A 19,257-nucleotide genomic window follows, 5' to 3' on the forward strand; every position below is an offset into this window, starting at 1 on the left:
CTTTCTTGCCTGGCGTAAATGAAAGAACAGAACCTAAGAACCTAAAACCTAAAAAAAACCTACATCAAGCAAAACTTTTTTTCTTATCTTTCTCTTTCCACAGCTGTTTACAGAACTATAGGAGTAAGCTAAATATAGACAGACACAAGACAAGCTTGATGAACCGTTATGCGAGGAACTCCGATCAGGAACACAAAGGAAAACTGAAATCACACTTCAAAGAAAATACTTACCTGTCTTAAAGGACTTCTCTGACATGTGAGGCTATAAACATGCTCGCTTTCTTGCTGAGAGAATCAATATCACTCTCTCACTTGCAAGAAGCCAGTTTCACAGAGATAGACTTTTGACTATTGCCAGATAAAACTAGGTGCACGGTATGTGGATGTGTCTGAATTCATCCATTGCACAATGAGCGCACATCTATCTGACATCTAATCAAAGACAGAAAGACGCCTAAAGTCATCGACTGCACAAAAAGGTCTAGTTGTTGTATGTCTTAAGTAGGACTAATTTGCAGTGTATTCAGGGACTGAGACTTGAGAACTTAAACTCTGCTGTCAAAGCAACTGCTTTAAACTAATCAGCACCTTTTGTCCCAGTGGAAAATGTTTGGTTCAGCAGTACTGTGCTTGTTTGATAAATGCCACATTGTACTGCGCAAGCATGGGGCTCATCAAAGACTCTGTTTGGTTAATATTCTGCTTGAGTGAGTCAGACGCTTCTGCAATTAAACCAACTACCGAAGAATGGGGCTTTGGGGGGGTTTGGTTGTCTTGGGCAGTTGCCCACTTTAATTGATTGATGATCCATTCGTGTGTCGCGATGGGGGGACGCTGTGGCTTCATATCGTGGGAGGATTCACTACATTGACAATTTGTCTGTCATCAAAGAAATTTCCACCATTCGTTGCTGGTATCCTGTAAAAATGGCAGTGAGTTCAGTTAGCCTGATCTGAAGGTAAAGCAACAACTGGCCAAAGACAGCATTTAAAATGCCAAGATTTAGAAGTCATACAGCTCACCACACTAAATCTAAACAATATGGCTGACAAATATATATGTGAAATTCACCCATTTTACACCAGTTTTTTCATATTTCAAACAATCCGCTATGATTAAGTACTATTACATTACATTTTTCGAATGGCAAAAGTCCTTTTTATTTACTAGTGTACCTACAGTAACTGAACTGCTTTTAAAGACTGAAGCAAAAGATAGCCAAACTTATGGATATTGCCTGCAAGCACCTTTAAATCTGACTAATGTTCATATCTTTTTGTTTATTCTGTACAGCAATTTAAGTGGAAACAAATATTTAAGCTACCTAACCGTCCCCTAGATTATAGCCCAGTACACAAATATGACCACAAGTCTCGTCAAATCTTCCTGAAATGTCAAGCTATCTAAAATAACAATGGAATCATAAATTTGAAAGCTTCCTTTGTGCCATATTTCATCATTGACATATAGCTGCACCCGTCCACTGATGAATTGGTGCTTAAGACAGACAACCCACTGGGGATCTGAAGATGCTCCTTTAACGGGAAGGGCACAACGTTAGAGACCAACGCCTCCTCTGAAGAGGCCTCGCTGACTTAGCCATTAGTCATTCCTTCAGACACTGCACTCACACACACACCAGCACAAATTCCTCAAGCAAACACACACATTAGCAGGAGAGTTCACACTCTAGAGGTGGGTTCTGCCCTCAGTAACACCACCCCAACCTCATCCATTTCTCAGCTGGACAAGCTGCAACATTTGCCTTTAGAGGAGAGAACTCACTATCTCTATCAGTCATGTTGATGATGGATTCAGGAGCGCTACGGAGAGCTGTCACAACTCAGGACGCATAAACGAAGCTAAAGCAGGAGAGTGTGATAATGCAAGTGAAAGTGTGAACAAAATGTACCACTGCACAGACACTTCAGCTGTGAAAGATAGCCTGAAAAAGCTGTGTAGCTATTATTGCCTTACAGTATATCAACCACCCTTGGTAATATTTAAGCAAATATTGAGACCATTTAATTGAATCCCTTGGTAAACTATATCATCTATGCTTGTTTAAGTACTCAGTAAATATTCACATAAGTTCATGAGAAAGCTAAGCATAAGAGAGATTAGAAATTTCCTTGGAGAGAACAAGGCAGAAATGATCTGATCTGTTAGGCATGAGTTGATGGAGCCAGTTTGTTTGCCTGTATAACATAAGATGATGCCTTCTTAGCACTGTGGTCGAGAGGAAGACAAGTCTAGATGACCTCACCTCAGACATGTGGTAATAGTTTTTAGGTAATATGTGTGAGCTGGTGAGTAAGGCTGCTCATTTTCTGACATCATTAATTTGCTAAATGAAATTCATGTTCACATAAGATTATTATTATCTTAAGCTGATTTTTCTCTCTCACAAGAAACAAGAAAGTGCCAAAAACTGCAATTCCTCTAATGGCCACATGGGGTTAGCTCTAAAAGCATGTTAAATGCCCCACTTCAAAGCACATTTTCCACCTTGTACACAAACAGTTTAGCATCTATGGTCACCCTCTGTCTTCATAACAACTGTACAGGAGGTGAATATTCTTTCAGCTCACTTGATTTTGCTAACGCTCAGTGCTCAGGCGTGGTCATTTTGATTGACAGGTGTGCCAACACAGGCAACTGCAGCTGATAGCTATCTGCTAGGCCTCACCTCTGACAGTTTAAGTCAATGAGCTGGAGCTCATACTGGTGTCTTTTGGAGCATCTTTAATGGAGCTAAACATGGATCGCTATGAAGTTCAAGAAGGAGCACTTCACTCATCATGGATTGCTCTGAAACTGACGGCTGGTCATTTGTGGACAATCCAGACATGTGGTTACCAAGGCAACTCTGTAATGTATTTACTGCCAGGTTATATGTAAACCAGCGGTATCCTGGGCTCTCATTAGTAGTTGCTAGTTATTTTGCCTGTTGTCAGTTGAAGTCCCTGAATGTCATTGACTTTTTATGGTCTCTGGTCACATCCCAGCGAATCCCGTCCACCTGCACAGTTTATGGATGGAGTTTGGTTTAGCTGACAATTTCACTTGGACACCATCAAATCCAAATCCAGTCACTTCTGGCATCAACAAACCAACACGGGCATGGCCAAAGAACTAATGCTGATGGTCCAAAAACCATAGCTTATATATACAGTTTATGGTCTCCACCATCCAGTGGTGACATCACTCATTGGTTTGCAAATGTCTGTTATGAACTGTATGCTCACTGGCCAACAACCTGTCAATCACAAGTCATTAGCCAATAATTATACCCTAGATAATCATCCTTTCTGTCTCTTGTAGAATGACCGGAATTTACAAAAGGTGCTTAATATTTTATTCAACATGACCCAAAATGAGTGACCGAGAACACGAACCCATCAGGGAAGTGTTTACAGAGGTCGAGGTAGAGGGCGGCCATTTTCTCATAAACTTCAGTATGAAGTCTTTTTGAAATCCTCGCTACCTCCCCCTGGTGGCAATTCAAAAAGAATCCAGGTTTAAGGCACCGCTCCATGTTGACTTCACTTTTCAGACCTGGAAGCTGTTTCCATCTTTTTTGTACTGTCTATGCACAGCTGCCAACAGGTTCATCATTGGTGACAACGTTCCCATAAAAATAGTTTAACTCATTATTGACAGAAAATTAAATTACTGTATGAATTTAATATTTACCCATAATTCACTGTAACCTGTTGAGATAACTGATTTATCTACAGTTCCAAGTTTCAGATTTATCCAAATTAAAATAGTTAATCTTAAATTCATCTTGTAGAAACCTTCTCCTTGCTCCATTCATTATATCATTTGTCAAACAATTCATGTGGCATTTATGGTCACATCACATACGGGACTTTTGTTTTTTTTTCTCTCACCTTGAGGTCACCTACTACATGTTATTCCCGTGTTGTGTTATTATTTCAGACAAAAATAAAATGCCAAATGAGAGCTGTGAGTGAATACTGATTTTCTCCATCATCCCTGAACAGAAAGCAGCTGTGCCATCTCTTCATGTCGGCTTACTCCCCCGTCTGCGTGGCTCTTCTGTCCTTCCTCCTCGCCCCGGCTCTTGGTCGTAAGTCACATAGTGTGCAGTCACTGACACAACACAAAATCAGAGCTCCGGATCTTATATGCACGCCATCATTACTGTGACACTGTCTTGTAACAAAGAGGGACAAAGTGGACCACCAAATGCTGACCTCTGCTAAGTCAACCTCGTCCTCGTCCGCAAAGCAGGTCAAAGGCCAACAATAGCAGGCATATTGTGCTGGTCTGTGAGATTAAACGTGCACTCTGATAATTGTAGCAGACCCATTCTCTGCTGTTGTTTGGGGACACAGTAAGTAAAACAGGAACCCGCAGAGAGGGAATGTGTACTGCTTTGTGAAATTCGCCTCATTATGTAGGTGCACACATGCAGATGCACGTGGCATTTTAATTGTGGTTCATCTCCAGCTCATTGCACTAATGACTGGCTTTCTGAGAGTAATGCTGCGGCAAGCAGTAACTTTTTACAACTTGAGGCCCGCATGCACAGTCAGATAAGTATTTAGTGGTGGTAAATATGGGATTATAAATATCGTCTCACTGCTTTCCCTCATTTCTCAGCAGTTTAATTGGGATGTGGAAACAACTTCCAGATGTGCCGTGTTCACGCTGCTCGCAGTAAATGAGCTGATTCAGGTCACTGATTGGGGAGCCCCTCTGGCTGTCACCATCCTCATTTTCATAGAGTTATTCAAGAGGATTTCCTCCCGAACAACTGCAGTACAAGGAGTCCAGGATAGCGCCCTCTTCTGGCGCATCCCAGAAATAGATTCCCCACAAGTAAAGGTGAAATTGTGCGCTGCACCGTTTTTCACCTGGCCTTTTTCTAGCCAGCCTTTTATTATGAGCATAAAATTACAGAATAAGTGCATAATGTTAATGATAAATGCACAAAGAGAATGGAGGCAGGATGTACAGCAGGTTGTACTTTGGATAAATCACAAGCACAAATGTTCCCGATGATGTGTGGCCTTTAATAGCTGCTGTATTCATCAAGATTGTGTTTCTGACCTTGATGGCATATTTTGAACAAAGGGTGTCTGAGAGTTCTGCATTATAGATTTCAAACACTGCTTTGATTAGTCTGTATTCATGTTTTGGGATGTATGAAGCAGTGAAAGGGAGACCTGCATTAAAAATGCACTACAGTGCATTGTGATGTTAATCCACCATGACATTAAAGACCACGCTTTCCCTCTGTTGCTGTCTCCTGGAATACGACAAATGAATTACAGCAGCCAGTATTATAGATTATATTTTCCACATTTAAAGCAGAGAACAAGTGCAACAAGAGTATTTGTTTTATTTTTGTCCTGCCAGAGCTGGACCTGAACAGACTGGATGGTGATTCCGTCTGCCCGCCAATAAGAAGTGGCCAAGACGACCTTCCAGGTAAAACCCACTGTGGGACGCTCACTCCAGATTTACAGCAGCAACTGTAAAACAGCAAATGTATGTCTAGAAAATCCCTAAAAGAGAAAAGGAAGATGGTGAGTTTAATTTGCAGAACAGGGTGGGCTGCCTAATGCCTCAAGACACCTCAAGAGTTCAAATGAGGCAAATAAAATGTTCCACTTGAGCTTCACAGAATTTTACAGCAATACAAAGTCAGCAAGATTGTAACCGCTCACCAACGCTGCTCTGCTCAACACATCTGCTCACATTCTGCTCTGTGGGTTTGATTAAGTCATTTACTATTTTTTTTTTTTAAACAGTGTCTTTGTTTACATCCTGTTCATATGGAAGAGTTTGCAATATAAACTAAATGTATGGAAAGACGATTTGGAAATCTCAGCAGAGGACTCTTTAACAGTCCATAGAACGTTGAGCTGTTTTATGTTGTCCATAAAACAACAGTCTGTCATATTTTGATTCATAATGCTCCGAATGTTTTCAGTTGGTGAAAGGTCTGGACTGTAGGCAGGCCACTTCAGCACCCTGACTCTTCTACTATAAAACCATGCTGTTGTGATAGATGCAGTAAGCAGTTTAGCCTTATGTTGCTGATATATGGGCCTTCCCTGAAAAAGAAGTTGTGTGGGTGGGAGCACATGTTGCTCTAAAACCTGCATCTACCTTTCAGCACTGATGCTGCCTTTCTAGATGTGCAAACTGCCAATACCATGGGCACTGATGCACCCCCATATCATCTGGGATGCAGGCTTTGGAATTTAAACGCTGATAAAAAAAAAAAAGCACTTTAGTCCAGAGGATGCAGAGTCCACATTTTACAAAACGAATTTCAAAATTTGATTTGTCTGATCACAGAGCAGTTTGCCTTTTGCCTCAGTCCATTTTAAATGAGCTTTGGCTGCATTTCTGGATTGTGTTCACACGTGGTCTCTTCTGCATGATAGAGATTTAACCTGCATTTGTGGATGGCATGGTGAACTGTGCTCACAGACAGTGATTTATAGAAGTGTGCCTGAGCCCATGCAGTGATTTCCATGACAGAATCATGTCTGTTCCTAATCCAATATCACCTGAGAGCCAGAAGATCACGGGCCATCCAATGCTGACTTTTGGCTTTTCCCCTTGCACACAGAGATTTCTCCAGATTCTCAGAATCATTTGATGATCTTATGTACTGTAGATGATGAGATATTCAGGTCTTTGCAATATTACATTGAGGAACATTATTCTGAAATTGTTCCTGCCCATCTTTAAGATGCTTTTTTCATACCCAACCTGTTGCAAATTAACCTAAAATGTTCCTCCAGCTGTTTCTATTTTTTGTTGCACCCATCCCAACTGTTGTGAGACATGTTGCTGAAATATTAAAATGTCTCAGTTTGAACATTTGATATGTTTTTTATGTTCTGTTATGAATGAACTATGAGTTTTTGAGCTTTTCACATCAGCGCACACAGCGTCCCAACATTTTTGGGACTGGGTTTGTAATACGGTGCATGTTTCATCATTTGTAACTAGGCAGCTGTATCGAGGCCGTAGCTCCAGCCACCGCTGCACAAAATGAACGGATTCTTTTGTATCACCGTCACTGTGTCATTATCCCATGTAGGGTTTGATCTGATCACCCAGATCCAGCTGGATGTGCTTCAGATGAAAGGTGTGAGGAAGGTGAACGGCTCCACAACCCTCCAGGTGGCCTACCGCCTCGACAAGGAGGCCAACTTCCAAATTCCAACTGTGTAAGTACAGCAGAGGCATTTTTAAAGAAGCAGATTTAAAAAAAAAAAACAAAAAAAAAACATAAATATCAAAAACAGCAGCGGCCCTGATGCAGGTGTGTGTAATATTATTATTACAGGTCCGACACAGATGTCGCTGCGTGGCGGGCAGCATATAATTGGTTGAGAAAAAAAAAAAAACATGTCAGGACGGCTCCGGCATCTCTTAGACACACAGACAGAGTCAGAGTATTTTTGGATATGTGTTTGAGGGAGTGCAGAGGAACAGCAGCTTAGACCCTGTTTGAAGTCTTTTCGTCCCTCCAGGAAAAGTAGAGAACCAGATTTCACCTCTCCTTGTTTGCAATGATTTACTTTTAAGTCGTGCTGGCCCTTCAGAATGTTAGTTATGAACATGTACTGACAGCTCGGGTTTCCTGTGAAGCTTTTTTGCTAGTTTGTCATTAAAGGTTAGTTGTAATAATAACTACTTTTTGAAAATATGTATTTTTATCACTGTTTGTTTATTATTTAGTGTATTGTACGAGCTGCAGAAGTTACCATGTTAACCATCAGCTCCAGTAACTGGCGCAGGGACTGTGTTATTTGCCTGTTTACTCGTGTGGTGGGTTTGGAACTGTGAGGGTGAGAAGGGCTTCATCGCTGACCATCGCATTTTGCTTTAATGCTTCTGGTGTAATTACTGCTGTCAGTCTGTTTAATAAATAGTACATCTTCAAGCACAACCTGACTTCAGTGGGCATTATTTTGAGGTTAAGTGGATTCTTAGCTGGAGGCTGAGAATCCGCTCTCAGGGGCTTTCCTAATGGATACTAGCTACACTGATGTTCTGACAGTCCTCTATAAGTAAGCACTTGGCAATAGTGGGATGGCACAGATTGCTTTTAATGGGAACAGACCTCCAGCAGGGTGGCTGAGAGGTGCAGTGGTTGGCACTGTTGCCTCACAGCAAATAGGTCCTGGGTTTCTATCTGTAGTTTGGAGAATATTCTCCGTGTGTTCTCCCCCCGCCTGAATGGTTTGTCTCCAGGTACTCCTGCTTCCTCCCACAGTCCAGACCCTCTGTCTGTGTCTCTGTGTTTGGCCTATGTTAGACTGTACCTGTCCATACCCCACCCCCAGCCCCGTGTCAGCTGGGACAGGCCTGAGCGCCCCTGTGACCCTGAACTGGATAACTCAATTGTCAGTAGCTTGTCTGCTAATATTATATCCTGCTTCAAACATCAGTTAAATTGGCACGTGGTACGCGGAATATTTTATCTGCCACCCCTTTGATGATCTTTATATGATAAGAAATGCTTTATTTGTGCCAAAAGTTGGGAAATTTTTTTCAAAACATGAAAAACAGCTTAGCTCCATAAAAGAAGTACAATGTCACAGAACAAAACAGCTCAGAGATTTAAAAATAATACTAAAGGAGCATCGTAATAAGAGGAATAGTGACGGGAAACACAAAAAAAAAAAAAATGGAGTGAGAGAGCAAAGAGCTAAAATATATACAGATATAAATAAAATACAAAAAAGGAGCTGAAATCTAAAATGAATGAAGGTATGATCATATGAGGTAGTGAAGGTTTTCTGTAGCTGTCCTAAAGTGTTCATGTCCAGTAAGTAGTGCAGATAATGGCCAGGATCCTGCAGAAAATCTAACTCTAAACTCTCAACATGCAACTATAAATCCATTATCTCAACATTCCCCACTTTATTTAGCACCACACAAGATCTGCTGTCAAAGGCAGCCTCTCAGCATCCACCAGGCCACTGGAGACATGTCTAGGAATACAGCAGGTTTTCATGCTAATCACTCGATTTTATTTAGAAACTACTACAAATTTTAGTCATTCCAGTTTTTCTGTTTAAAGATATTAACCCTAATCCCAGATGGCCGATGACCTGGCAGATGTTAAGAGGTTAATTTCCAATAACCTGTCCTAGAACAAAATGTTACGTAAGCAAAGATGCCTCCTGTTGTTTCCCAGCTTGGCTGCTCCAGTCTGTTTTGGCTAATCTGTTCCTGGAGGCCAGCTTTCCTTAGAAGCTCTTATGTAAGTGGCTGGCACCCTAAATCTGCACCTCTTGGTCCTGTCATGCTAAATGTAAATACCTGCCCCCCCCCAAAACAAGTCCAGTGGCACAGGCTGTGCTTTGAAGTCCACCTTTGCTTCAGCTGCACTGCCTCTCTTGTCATCTGCAGGGCAAAAGCAGCACATGCTCGCAGCACTGAGCTGAAGAGAAAGGGCTTCATTTGTTTTACTGGGTTACAGGAAAACTCCTTTTTTTAATTACCTCACCTTAATCATTTACAAGTCAAGCAGAAGTCCGGCTGCAGTGCCCATCTATAAATACACCACCCACTGAGACGCTGGCTTGTTAAAAACACAGAAAGCATCAGACTCGTGCTAACCAGGACAGCATGTTGTGACTGAACCTCTTTTTTTTTGCACTGAAACAGCCTCGCTCAGACTACCTGATTTGTGATATAATAGCACGCCTTAAAACCTTTCTTTGTTTTTTTTGGTTTTTTTTTTGAAGCATGTGCCTTTAATTTGAATCTCAAAGACAATCACTGCTTTGAGCTATTTATTACCAAAGTCTTGCACTTGATTTGATGATAGTTTTGCTGAGTGCTACTTATTTCTGATCATAAATTAACTCTGACATAAGAGATATTTGGAGAGTTTTAATCTGATTAGGTGGGGGGAGGTGGTGGTGTGAGTGTGTGTGTTGGGGGGGGGGGGGGGGGGGGGGGGTGGAGTAGTCAGTGGATTTGAACCCCTGCTTCTCACTTGTCCCTCAGCCTGAATTTTCCTCGCGGCTTCCCGGACGAGTACTCCTTCATGACGACCTTCCGCATGATCAAGAACACAGTGAACAAAGTGTGGAACATCTGGCAGATAGTAGATGAAGATGGCTACAAGCAGGCAGGACTGAGGCTGAATGGTGACGAGCAGGCTCTGGAGTACTTCCTGACGGGCGCAGATGGAAATCTGCAGACGGTCACATTCCCCGGCCTTTCTGTGCTCTTTAACACTAAGTGGCACAAGGTGATGATCGGTGTAGAGCGTGACCAGGTCACGCTGTATGTGGATTGCCAGCCTGTTGATCAGAAACCCATCAAGGGCAAAGGCCCTATCAACACAGACGGAAACACTCTTATTGGCAGGCTGGATGCTGATCCCAACGCCTCCGTAGTGGTAAGCAAGTATGGAGAACTGCCTGCTCCATTTAATAATGTTCACCCACCTTACAAGCATTGTCAGGGAAATGGTGCTCTCTGAGAACAAACACATTCAGGTTTATGTGTGTGCTGAGCTCTGCTATAATTCTAAAGTGCTGCTGTCACAGCAAATCTGCTCAGCTGGGTCCCAGCAGGGAAAAAAAGGGAAAATCTTAATCCCTGCAGAAAATCACATTGGTGGAAAATCAAGCTCAACAACCCATATAGAGGGCATTGATTCAAAGCTACAAAGAAGTAACTACACCATGAAGAATCATTCCAAAGCACTTTTTTCAGTTTCACTTATGAAAGTAATTCCATAGCCCAGTATTGTATATGTAGTAACATTAGCATCTCTGTGCAGTTTGAGCTCCAGTGGATGTTGATACACTGCGACCCAAAGAGAGCCCAGAGAGAGAGCTGCAATGAGCTGCCTGCCATCGAGGTACAGTAACAAAGACAAGGATCTGCTCAGCATCTGTTGCGGTTTGCGGTTTTACTCAGGTTGACGGAGCATCCAGCATTTTGAAGGGAAACAGCAGAAATGCTGAGACAGAGCTGCAGAAGTGCAACAAATACCTTGCCAAGCAGTTTCACTTTTAGCCCTTTATTTTTTATTTTTTTTATTGCCAAGTTTGAGCTGTAGTCCTACAAACATTTCTTGGAGGCAGAGCTGTTTAGGATCTATTCCAAACCCACAGACTGTATATAAAATGTGACAGCACCCACTCGGCGCTTTGAAGTAACTTCCAAAAAAATGTTTTTTTGGAAGTTACCTTATTGCATTGTTACAACACACTAGGACTGGCTAGCTAAGTTGGTTAGCAAAGTGCATCCACAATTCACTGTGATATTACGCGATATTACAGCCCAGTGCTAAACAAAAGTACATATACAGTATATATATATATATATATATATATATATATATATATATATATATATATATATATATATATATATATATATATATGTATATATGTTTACCGTATAATCAAATATTATCTTTAATTTCTAGTGCATTTTTAACGAGATGTCTGCCTGCAGTGAAAATGTCACTCTCGCAATTCACGCTCTGTGAACTCTGCCGTCCAATGAATCAGGATTAGTGTGAAATTGTTTTTATTCAATCACTTTTTTCCAAATGTGATTGATTGTACACCCTGCGGACAGACTCATTTCCTGCCCTGGTGCACTCTATTAGCTTCCAGGCTAACATGGGGAGGTTGGGTACTGTTTACGGGGCTTTGGATTTAAATGACAGCATGATATTACTCACTACCATTATTGTGAACAGGAGCGCTTTTGCTGACACTTTTGGTGAGGGTGGTGTAACTACTTTCACTAACTCTCCCTTTATCCGATTTCTCTTGCTTCTTCAGATGTATGCCAATGCTGAGGTATTTATTTTTCATCTCTACCTTCTTTTTGCTTTGTGATTTTTTAAACCAATAATCTGTTTCAGTGCTTCAGTTGCCTAATTGCCTTGATGCTTTGGTCTGTATCTAATGTATGGTGGTGATAATGTTTGTTTGCTGTTTTAGCATTGCATTAATGTATTTGTCCATCAAATCCACATGTGCCCAGCAGTTACTTAAAAGAAGCTGGCACAGAGATACTTTATATAGATTAGAACTAAATCTGTGAAGACGTTTGCCTTTGGGCTGTTTAAGGACGCTTAAAAAACACGTCATCTTTTATTCTACATATGTATTTAAATTCAACTTTTAAATTCAGTTTTCTAGCATTTCTCACATTTTCTGCTATTATATGCTAATTTTCTGTTCTGTCTCTTCTGTCAGCCTGAAAAATCAATCCCAGGCCCTGCAGGTGCCCCTGGCCCAGAGGGCCCCCGAGGGCCCCCGGGAGAAAACGGCAGAGATGGAAGAGATGTAAGTATTTCCTGCTCGATATCAGCCATTTTTTCCACAGATCTGCAAATACAGTTCTTCATTTCCATTAACAGAGACGGAGTATTTCTCTGCGTTCTTTGATTGCTTTTATTTATCTCTCCAGGGTCTTCCAGGACCTCCTGGCAGTCCTGGCGTTCTTGTGAGTATTAAATGCAAAATGATTTACTGACAACATTCCTCGAGGCTGCGTTCTCCTTCTCTCTGTGTGTTTGTTTGGCTTGTGATACCCCAGGGAAATGATTCACTTCACGTCTTAGTTGCACAGTTTCTAAACAGATTTGTCTGACACATATGACTCGGTATTACTTACTGTGCTAACACTTCTTTGAAAATCAATCCTGTTACGTCTACAGCGGGTCTGCAGTGAGAGAGTTTTGAGAAAATTCAGGATAAATGAAAATCTTAACATCTGTCAGGTCACTGACAGCTAACAGTTTCAGGTTAGTTTAAATAAGTTTGTCTATATTTTAAGATCACCCATTTAACATACAGTACCCAAATAGAGATCTTATACCAAAAAAACTGGACAAAATGAAAATGAGACTCGATCTGAAAGATAACATCTTATAGTTTCTGAAACAAGCAGCCGAATCCTAACCTTAAGCGGTTTGTGTCCTGCTGGATACTCTCTCAATCTGTAGGAAGCACCACAGTTTTCAGACATAACCAAAGCCTTATTTAAATGCAACAACTTAAAGCCAGCCTGAAACCATGATACTTCGTCAGGACCTCCAGAGTTACAGAGCTCAAATATGAATAAATACATATGTTACAGTCATTTCATTTGTTCCTGTTAGAAGCAGCACAGCAGTTAAAATTGATTAAAATGCTGCAGAGTGGGGACCGACTCAGTGTTGCAACTACTGTAGCCTCAAGTGGCTGTTAGAGGAACTGCAGTAATTCTTTGTAGGCTTTGTTGTTTTTAAACCCCCAGAGGTTGCTGCCTGAATACAATCATACGTTCTAATTTCAACACTGCATTCTAGTGCTTATAATTAACTAGCAACAGGAGCAATGGGAGTTGACGTAGTTACAGAGCAGCAGCAGCCACAGAGAGCAGGTTGGCGTAGATGACTGGGTCCACAAAACACTGAACTTTAATTCATCCAAATGTGATGTATATGGTATGAACAAAAGTTTTTGAACAAAAGTTTGGATTTCAAATGAAAATGATATTGCAGTAGTCAGTGGCTAATAATTACTTTTTCAAGAGTGTGTAAATTAACCCTGATGCAGGCAAAATGTAAAATATTAAAATGCTGTATACATGTCATTGCAGGAATACACGTTGGAAGAGCATATAAAATTATTACTACAGCACTTTTATGCTATAGGTAAATCATACTCATAATAATAGCTAATCATCAAGCAATTTGGTAACTTACTAACCAGTTAGCTTGGTCACAAATATTTTCACAAATACATTCTTCAATAAAATAAATAAATAAATAAAATGGATGCACAACAAAAACAAATAAAGTCTAGCCCTCAGTGGGCAGAGTGGGTAAACTCCCGGCAGAGGCTCTCAGTTAATGTGCTGCTTTAAATGTATTAATCCAGCAGTGCAATCATGTTGACACCAAGGTAGCTTTTTTTATTCATTTTGATCCTTTTCTGCTTTGTTATCCTTTAATCCTGTCTGGGTGCTGTTGCACATGGTATACCTGCAAATGTTACATAAGAAAAAAACATTTAAAAAATGAGGGCTCTTTGTGACTTTGTAATAAACACATAACGCATTAACTTGTCCAAGACGAGTGTCTCAAAGCAAGGCTTTGTACTAAAATATTAGTATTTATGCTAAAAGAGAAGCTTGGGAATAAAGGCATGCCAATGGTGCATGCCTGCGTCACATAAAGGCCTCATGTTAAGCCGTGTCTTTATCATTTGCAGTCATAGCTCCCTTGTTTTCCACATAGCCTTGCACAAGCTCATCTTGTAGTTGATCGTGGAGTGCAGCCCACCTTTCATTGATTAAATGTTGACTGGCTCTGCCTCTGTGTATCTAAGCAACAGGGCAGGGAGATGCAGGAAGAAGATAAAACAGTTTTATTCTTGTTGTGTCTGTTTCCTAGGGCAGCAAAGGGGAGCAGGGGGAGATCGGTCTTCCTGGACAGCGAGGCCTGCCTGGTCTTCCAGGACCTGCTGTAAGAAACATCACCTGACACGCATTTTTTATAATATCTGCCAGTACAGCCTGTGCGTGATTGTGTGCATGTGTGGTCTATATGGCCACAGATGTGTAAAATCAAGCACTGAGGCATGCAGACTGTTCCTATGTATGAACAAAAATCACAAACTGTGAGCAGGTTTTTGTTTCTGGACAGAAGATTCTCTCAAATGTCACAAATTGTGTCATGTGTACTGCTGTGTAAGGCTGTGCTGAGAGCCACACTGATTTGGCTCTATGTTGGCTGTCTGCAGGGTCCAATTGGCTCAATGGGTCCCAGAGGGCCTGTAGGAGAGAGAGTGAGTCAATAATTAGTTCACTTCGAATCCACGAGTTACAGGAAATTATGGACAACGTACTGATTTTCTCTGCTTTTCATCACAGGGACTTCCTGGCTTTCCTGGACCTGCAGGTCCTCCTGTAAGTGGGAAAAAAATCTGATTTAAAGCAACATACGTGTACGGAAATGATCCTCTAAGACTTCTTCTGTCTTATCTTTCACAGGGCCCAGCAAGAGAAGGACCTCCTGTATGTGTTTGCTACAGCTGATGCGTCTCATTTCACGTGTGCTCATACATGGCTTACCAGTGAACGCGGTGTTACATTATCTGGTTTCTGTCCATGTCTGGCAGGGACCTCCGGGAAAACCAGGAATCCCAGGGGATGAGGGGAACATTGGACCCGAGGTCAGAATGTTTTTGAGTGGAATAGGTGAACAATATGCAGGCTAGTCTGTCTTCCCTTAAAAATACTGATTGTGCGAGCAGGTTATTACGACCCATAGTTATATTTTACTGTGAGAACAATGGTGGTGGTGGTGATAATTATGACAGGAGCTTCACTGGTGAATCTTGTGCTTTGATGCCATACAGTTAAGGCGCAGCCATGTCTCCAAACATGTGTTTATGCAGGCAAAAAGGTTCCAAAATAAGCACAAAATCAGAGAAGATTCATTTGCTTTGTTGATATGTATTTGATATCAAATGTATAATTCCAGGGTCCACCTGGACCTAGAGGAGGACCTGGCGTTGCAGGGCCTCCTGGCCCTCCCGGCCCACCGGGGCCTGTGGTAAGAACCTGATCCAACACTGGTTCTTTTATCATCTGGGAGTTTATTGTTTCATGTATTTCATACATTACGTACATGGCACAGGCACACACACGATCTATTTCTTTGCATTTTAAATGTTTAATTTGTGAGGGCCTGTATGCAGACAGAAACAATGAGATTTAGAGCCTCTGATTTTCAACATTTCCTGATGCCATTTGTGTTTGAAGTAGACAATTCTTGGAAGAAATTTTTTTTAATATATTAGTCATACTGAGGGGAAACAAAGCCTTTGACCATAAGTTATGATTCTATGTTGCTCCATATTTTCTCTTTTGGAGTTTCGTCAGAAGGTTCTGTTCTAATGTAAAAATGCTGCAACTCCGTATAATTCGACAAAACTGTGTGATCAATACCTGCTTGCTTTTCAGTGAAAGCTCATGTTTTCACTGAAAAGCAAACATGCTGCACATTCAGGTGTAACGCTAACAGCACACATCATAACTTGCCTTTTCTGTGTGGACAAAATCTCAGGTTTCCATATGAAACCGTGAGCTTGTAATTGTTTTGCATGCCGCAGTCTCTTTTCACACATTCAGATCTGGGACTTAGATTTCTGTGGACATCTGACCCCCTGTGGCTGTTTTAGATGTCACTCTGCTGTGTTTTAGGGACCTCCCGGTGCCAGCAGTGAGGGAAGTGGGGAAGCTGTGAGTGTTTTACTGTCTTACACGCTGCCAAATCTTTCCTGGATGCATGGCAATTGGAGTGGTGACAGTGAATTTGTGATCAGAATGAGTCATGTTAATAAGAGGCTGGTGGTACCCACACTTGTTGAGTATCTGACTGGCTGCGTGTGTTTGTAGTGTCCTGCTTCCTGCCCTGCTGGACCTCGGGGACTGCCTGGGCTACCAGGGATGAAGGTGAGGAATGTTAATGAAGTGTTTCAGCTAATTAAAAGCCAAACCAGACTAAGACATTTAAATTAGTATTCTTGTCAGATTGTGAGAGGTTTTTAAATATTTAGATTTTCATGGGACTGGAAAAATCTCCATTTATAGCAACCCTAATATGATTCTGCCAGGGCTAGCGTTAGACTTACAGTTATGTTAATGAGCTGTGAAGCTCAGCAATTCATCAGCCTGAACGAAGATGGAATCTCTAACAACAATAAAATCAAGTTTGTTTCACACATGAACTGCAGAAAATCCGACTCTGATGATCGGGTGACGATGTTATCCCACATGTAGCACAAAGCAGGAAATTCTCCACTTCAAATGCATCCTGCACAGAGACTGTATGTAAAAGATGGACATAGCTCGATATACAGTAGCTACTGTGGTATCACCCACTGATTTCTTGACATTAGCATTTTCGTTGCCAAATGCTATTTTTTTCTGCGCCATGTGTGACCATATTTCAACAAGAGGGTGGAGCGCTAAGTTGTCATCTAATATTACTAATCTTTGTTAGCAAGCAAAGCCCAAATACCTTAATTAGTGCAATAAATGTGGCAAAACTAAACTGTGATGTAACCAAATAATATTTTTTTCATTATTTTAAGGAATTTTTTTAAAACATGATTTTTACTTTTAGGGACACAAAGGTGTGTCAGGTGAACCTGGAAAAGATGGCGTGCCCGGAGAGAAGGTATGCACAGAGTGAAAACCAGACAGAGCCTTCAGTAGTTCCTTTGTAGCAACAAGCTATTGCTTTTCCACAACCAAGTTATATCTGGAAAGACTGATACCAAGAATGACCTTTACATTTATTATTTTATTTCAGCCTGTAAGCAGCTTAATATCTGCTATCTGTCCTCACAAAATGTAGCGTTCATGTGTTTGTGCTTGTTGTTTTCCACAGGGAGAACCTGGGAAGCAGGGTCCCCAAGGGCCACCAGGTCGCATGGGAGATGATGTAGGGGAACTTCTTCCTTAGTTACAGTTCATTAATATTAATTAATTTATATATTTTATCAGTATTAAAAAAAGTAATAAAAACATTTAAAAAAAACTTCTCTTTTCTCATTATAGGGACAAAGGGGGCCCAGTGGAGTCCCTGGAAGTCCAGGAGAGAAGGGAGACAGAGTAAGTTACACAGTGATGACACAGACATTTAGAACTTTGTACATGAATAACTGAAAGCTAACTCCTCTCCATTCTCAGGGTTCCCCTGGCTTCAATGGTGTCCCAGGACCCACAGGTCCTCCTGGAGCTCCTGTAAGCAGTAGTTTGATCAGTTCTATCACCTCTGCACTTCTGGCATTTGCTGCCAAAGCAAAGAGGGCAGCACTTTAATCAATAACTAACTTTCTCTCAGGGTGTGGAGGGAATGCGTGGACGTCAGGGTTTGCCAGGGCCTAAAGGCGATGTTGTGAGTCCTGCTCTTCACCTGAGATTTTGACTTATGTTGCATATCGTGAAAAGCGTTCTTGAAATAAAAAGAAGAAAAAAAAAAGTGTTGGTTTTGATCTTGTTTAGGGAGCCATGGGCACCCACGGACCACAGGGTCCTCCAGGGGAAAAAGGAGATGCTGTAAGTAGGCTGGAAGCGTTAATGTTTGTGAGACATTTATTTTTTAACACAACATTGTTTAATATGGTGTGATATTACAGGGAGAGGCTGGTAAGAATGGCTTGGATGGACTTCCGGGAAATGATGGCACCAAGGTAAGCATTAACCCTCATGATCTTTTTATAATTGAAGTGTGGTGCAAAAAAGATTTCGTCCACCATGGCACCAGGATTTTGTTCTTGCTTTCCCACCAAACACTCCAGGAACTGTATTTTGAAAATCACACAAAAAAATAATTCTCAGTTGGTTTCCCAGTCAAAAAAAGTTCCTTGAATGTAAAGTAGTTTGGGCTTCCACTGGAAAACCAAAGCATTAATGCGCTGACATGACAAAGCACAATAATCTGAAATTCCTGCTCAATCTCTGACAACAAAGGCAAAGCCCAAAGCTCTTCAGTGTGTTGTCAGGAAAGACCCAGCACTTCTTACCCCTATGTAGCTGCTCCTTTATTCATGAGGGGTCGCCACAACAGATGGATTTACATATTTGATTTGGCTCCGATTTTCACACCAGATGCCCTCCCAGTGTTTTCTCTTAGGGATCTTTTGCATGTCAGGCAAATGTCTTACACTACAGAGCCCCTTGTAATGAAAGACAAATAAAATGAGCAGATTGTCAGAAGTGACAAATTGTCTCTAAATTTGCTTCAAATTTGTATGGCATTTGCTTGAATCCTGACAGATGAGCAGTAGCAGTTTGCAGGTATTCATTAGGGTGGAAATAAGCTTTGCATCCATTTCGATCTTTCTGAATTTACCAGAAAATTTAATTTTGCACCACCGCAGGGGATTTTAAACTAAACTTCCAAGACGTGATTGAAGTGCAGACTTTCAGCTTTAATTCAAGGGGTTCAACTGGAATTTGCACGTGCAGTCCCCCACTTTCAGAGGCTCAAAAGTAACTGGACAGTTGACTGAGACGCAGCTTCAAGGATCTAACTGTAACATGCAATCTGACCTTCCACTTACCTCCAACTGGTTTGCCAGTTAAAAGCTGAATAAATAACAGTACTGTGGAAAACCCTAGCATAGTTTACCAACTATCCCAAAGGTTTCGGAACCTTGTGGGAACCGTCTCACTGGAACTTTGTTAAATGCTGGTTACTCCGGGG

General features: G+C 41.3%; 1 protein-coding gene across 3 annotated transcripts in view; it reads left to right on the forward strand.

Moving 5' to 3' along the window:
• col9a1c (collagen, type IX, alpha 1c) overlaps positions 1 to 19,257 on the forward strand; it is a 30,825-nt gene that overhangs the window by 761 nt on the left and 10,807 nt on the right. For 2 of the 3 annotated variants that reach the window (XM_030740981.1, XM_030740983.1), the window contains exons 2-24: positions 4,013 to 4,098; positions 5,394 to 5,465; positions 7,096 to 7,225; positions 10,023 to 10,419; positions 10,807 to 10,887; positions 11,825 to 11,842; positions 12,245 to 12,334; positions 12,459 to 12,494; positions 14,431 to 14,502; positions 14,780 to 14,824; positions 14,910 to 14,945; positions 15,030 to 15,053; positions 15,158 to 15,211; positions 15,523 to 15,594; positions 16,245 to 16,283; positions 16,440 to 16,496; positions 17,170 to 17,223; positions 17,437 to 17,490; positions 17,607 to 17,660; positions 17,739 to 17,792; positions 17,893 to 17,946; positions 18,054 to 18,107; positions 18,188 to 18,241. In XM_030740981.1, coding sequence (XP_030596841.1) covers positions 4,013 to 4,098; positions 5,394 to 5,465; positions 7,096 to 7,225; positions 10,023 to 10,419; positions 10,807 to 10,887; positions 11,825 to 11,842; positions 12,245 to 12,334; positions 12,459 to 12,494; positions 14,431 to 14,502; positions 14,780 to 14,824; positions 14,910 to 14,945; positions 15,030 to 15,053; positions 15,158 to 15,211; positions 15,523 to 15,594; positions 16,245 to 16,283; positions 16,440 to 16,496; positions 17,170 to 17,223; positions 17,437 to 17,490; positions 17,607 to 17,660; positions 17,739 to 17,792; positions 17,893 to 17,946; positions 18,054 to 18,107; positions 18,188 to 18,241 — 1,687 coding nt within the window. The remainder of the gene's footprint in view (positions 1 to 4,012; positions 4,099 to 5,393; positions 5,466 to 7,095; positions 7,226 to 10,022; positions 10,420 to 10,806; positions 10,888 to 11,824; positions 11,843 to 12,244; positions 12,335 to 12,458; positions 12,495 to 14,430; positions 14,503 to 14,779; positions 14,825 to 14,909; positions 14,946 to 15,029; positions 15,054 to 15,157; positions 15,212 to 15,522; positions 15,595 to 16,244; positions 16,284 to 16,439; positions 16,497 to 17,169; positions 17,224 to 17,436; positions 17,491 to 17,606; positions 17,661 to 17,738; positions 17,793 to 17,892; positions 17,947 to 18,053; positions 18,108 to 18,187; positions 18,242 to 19,257) is intronic. The other variant, XM_030740982.1, reaches the window with a different exon arrangement.

Source organism: Archocentrus centrarchus, chromosome 11, assembly GCF_007364275.1.
Source record: "Archocentrus centrarchus isolate MPI-CPG fArcCen1 chromosome 11, fArcCen1, whole genome shotgun sequence".
Classification (NCBI taxonomy): domain Eukaryota; kingdom Metazoa; phylum Chordata; class Actinopteri; order Cichliformes; family Cichlidae; genus Archocentrus; species Archocentrus centrarchus.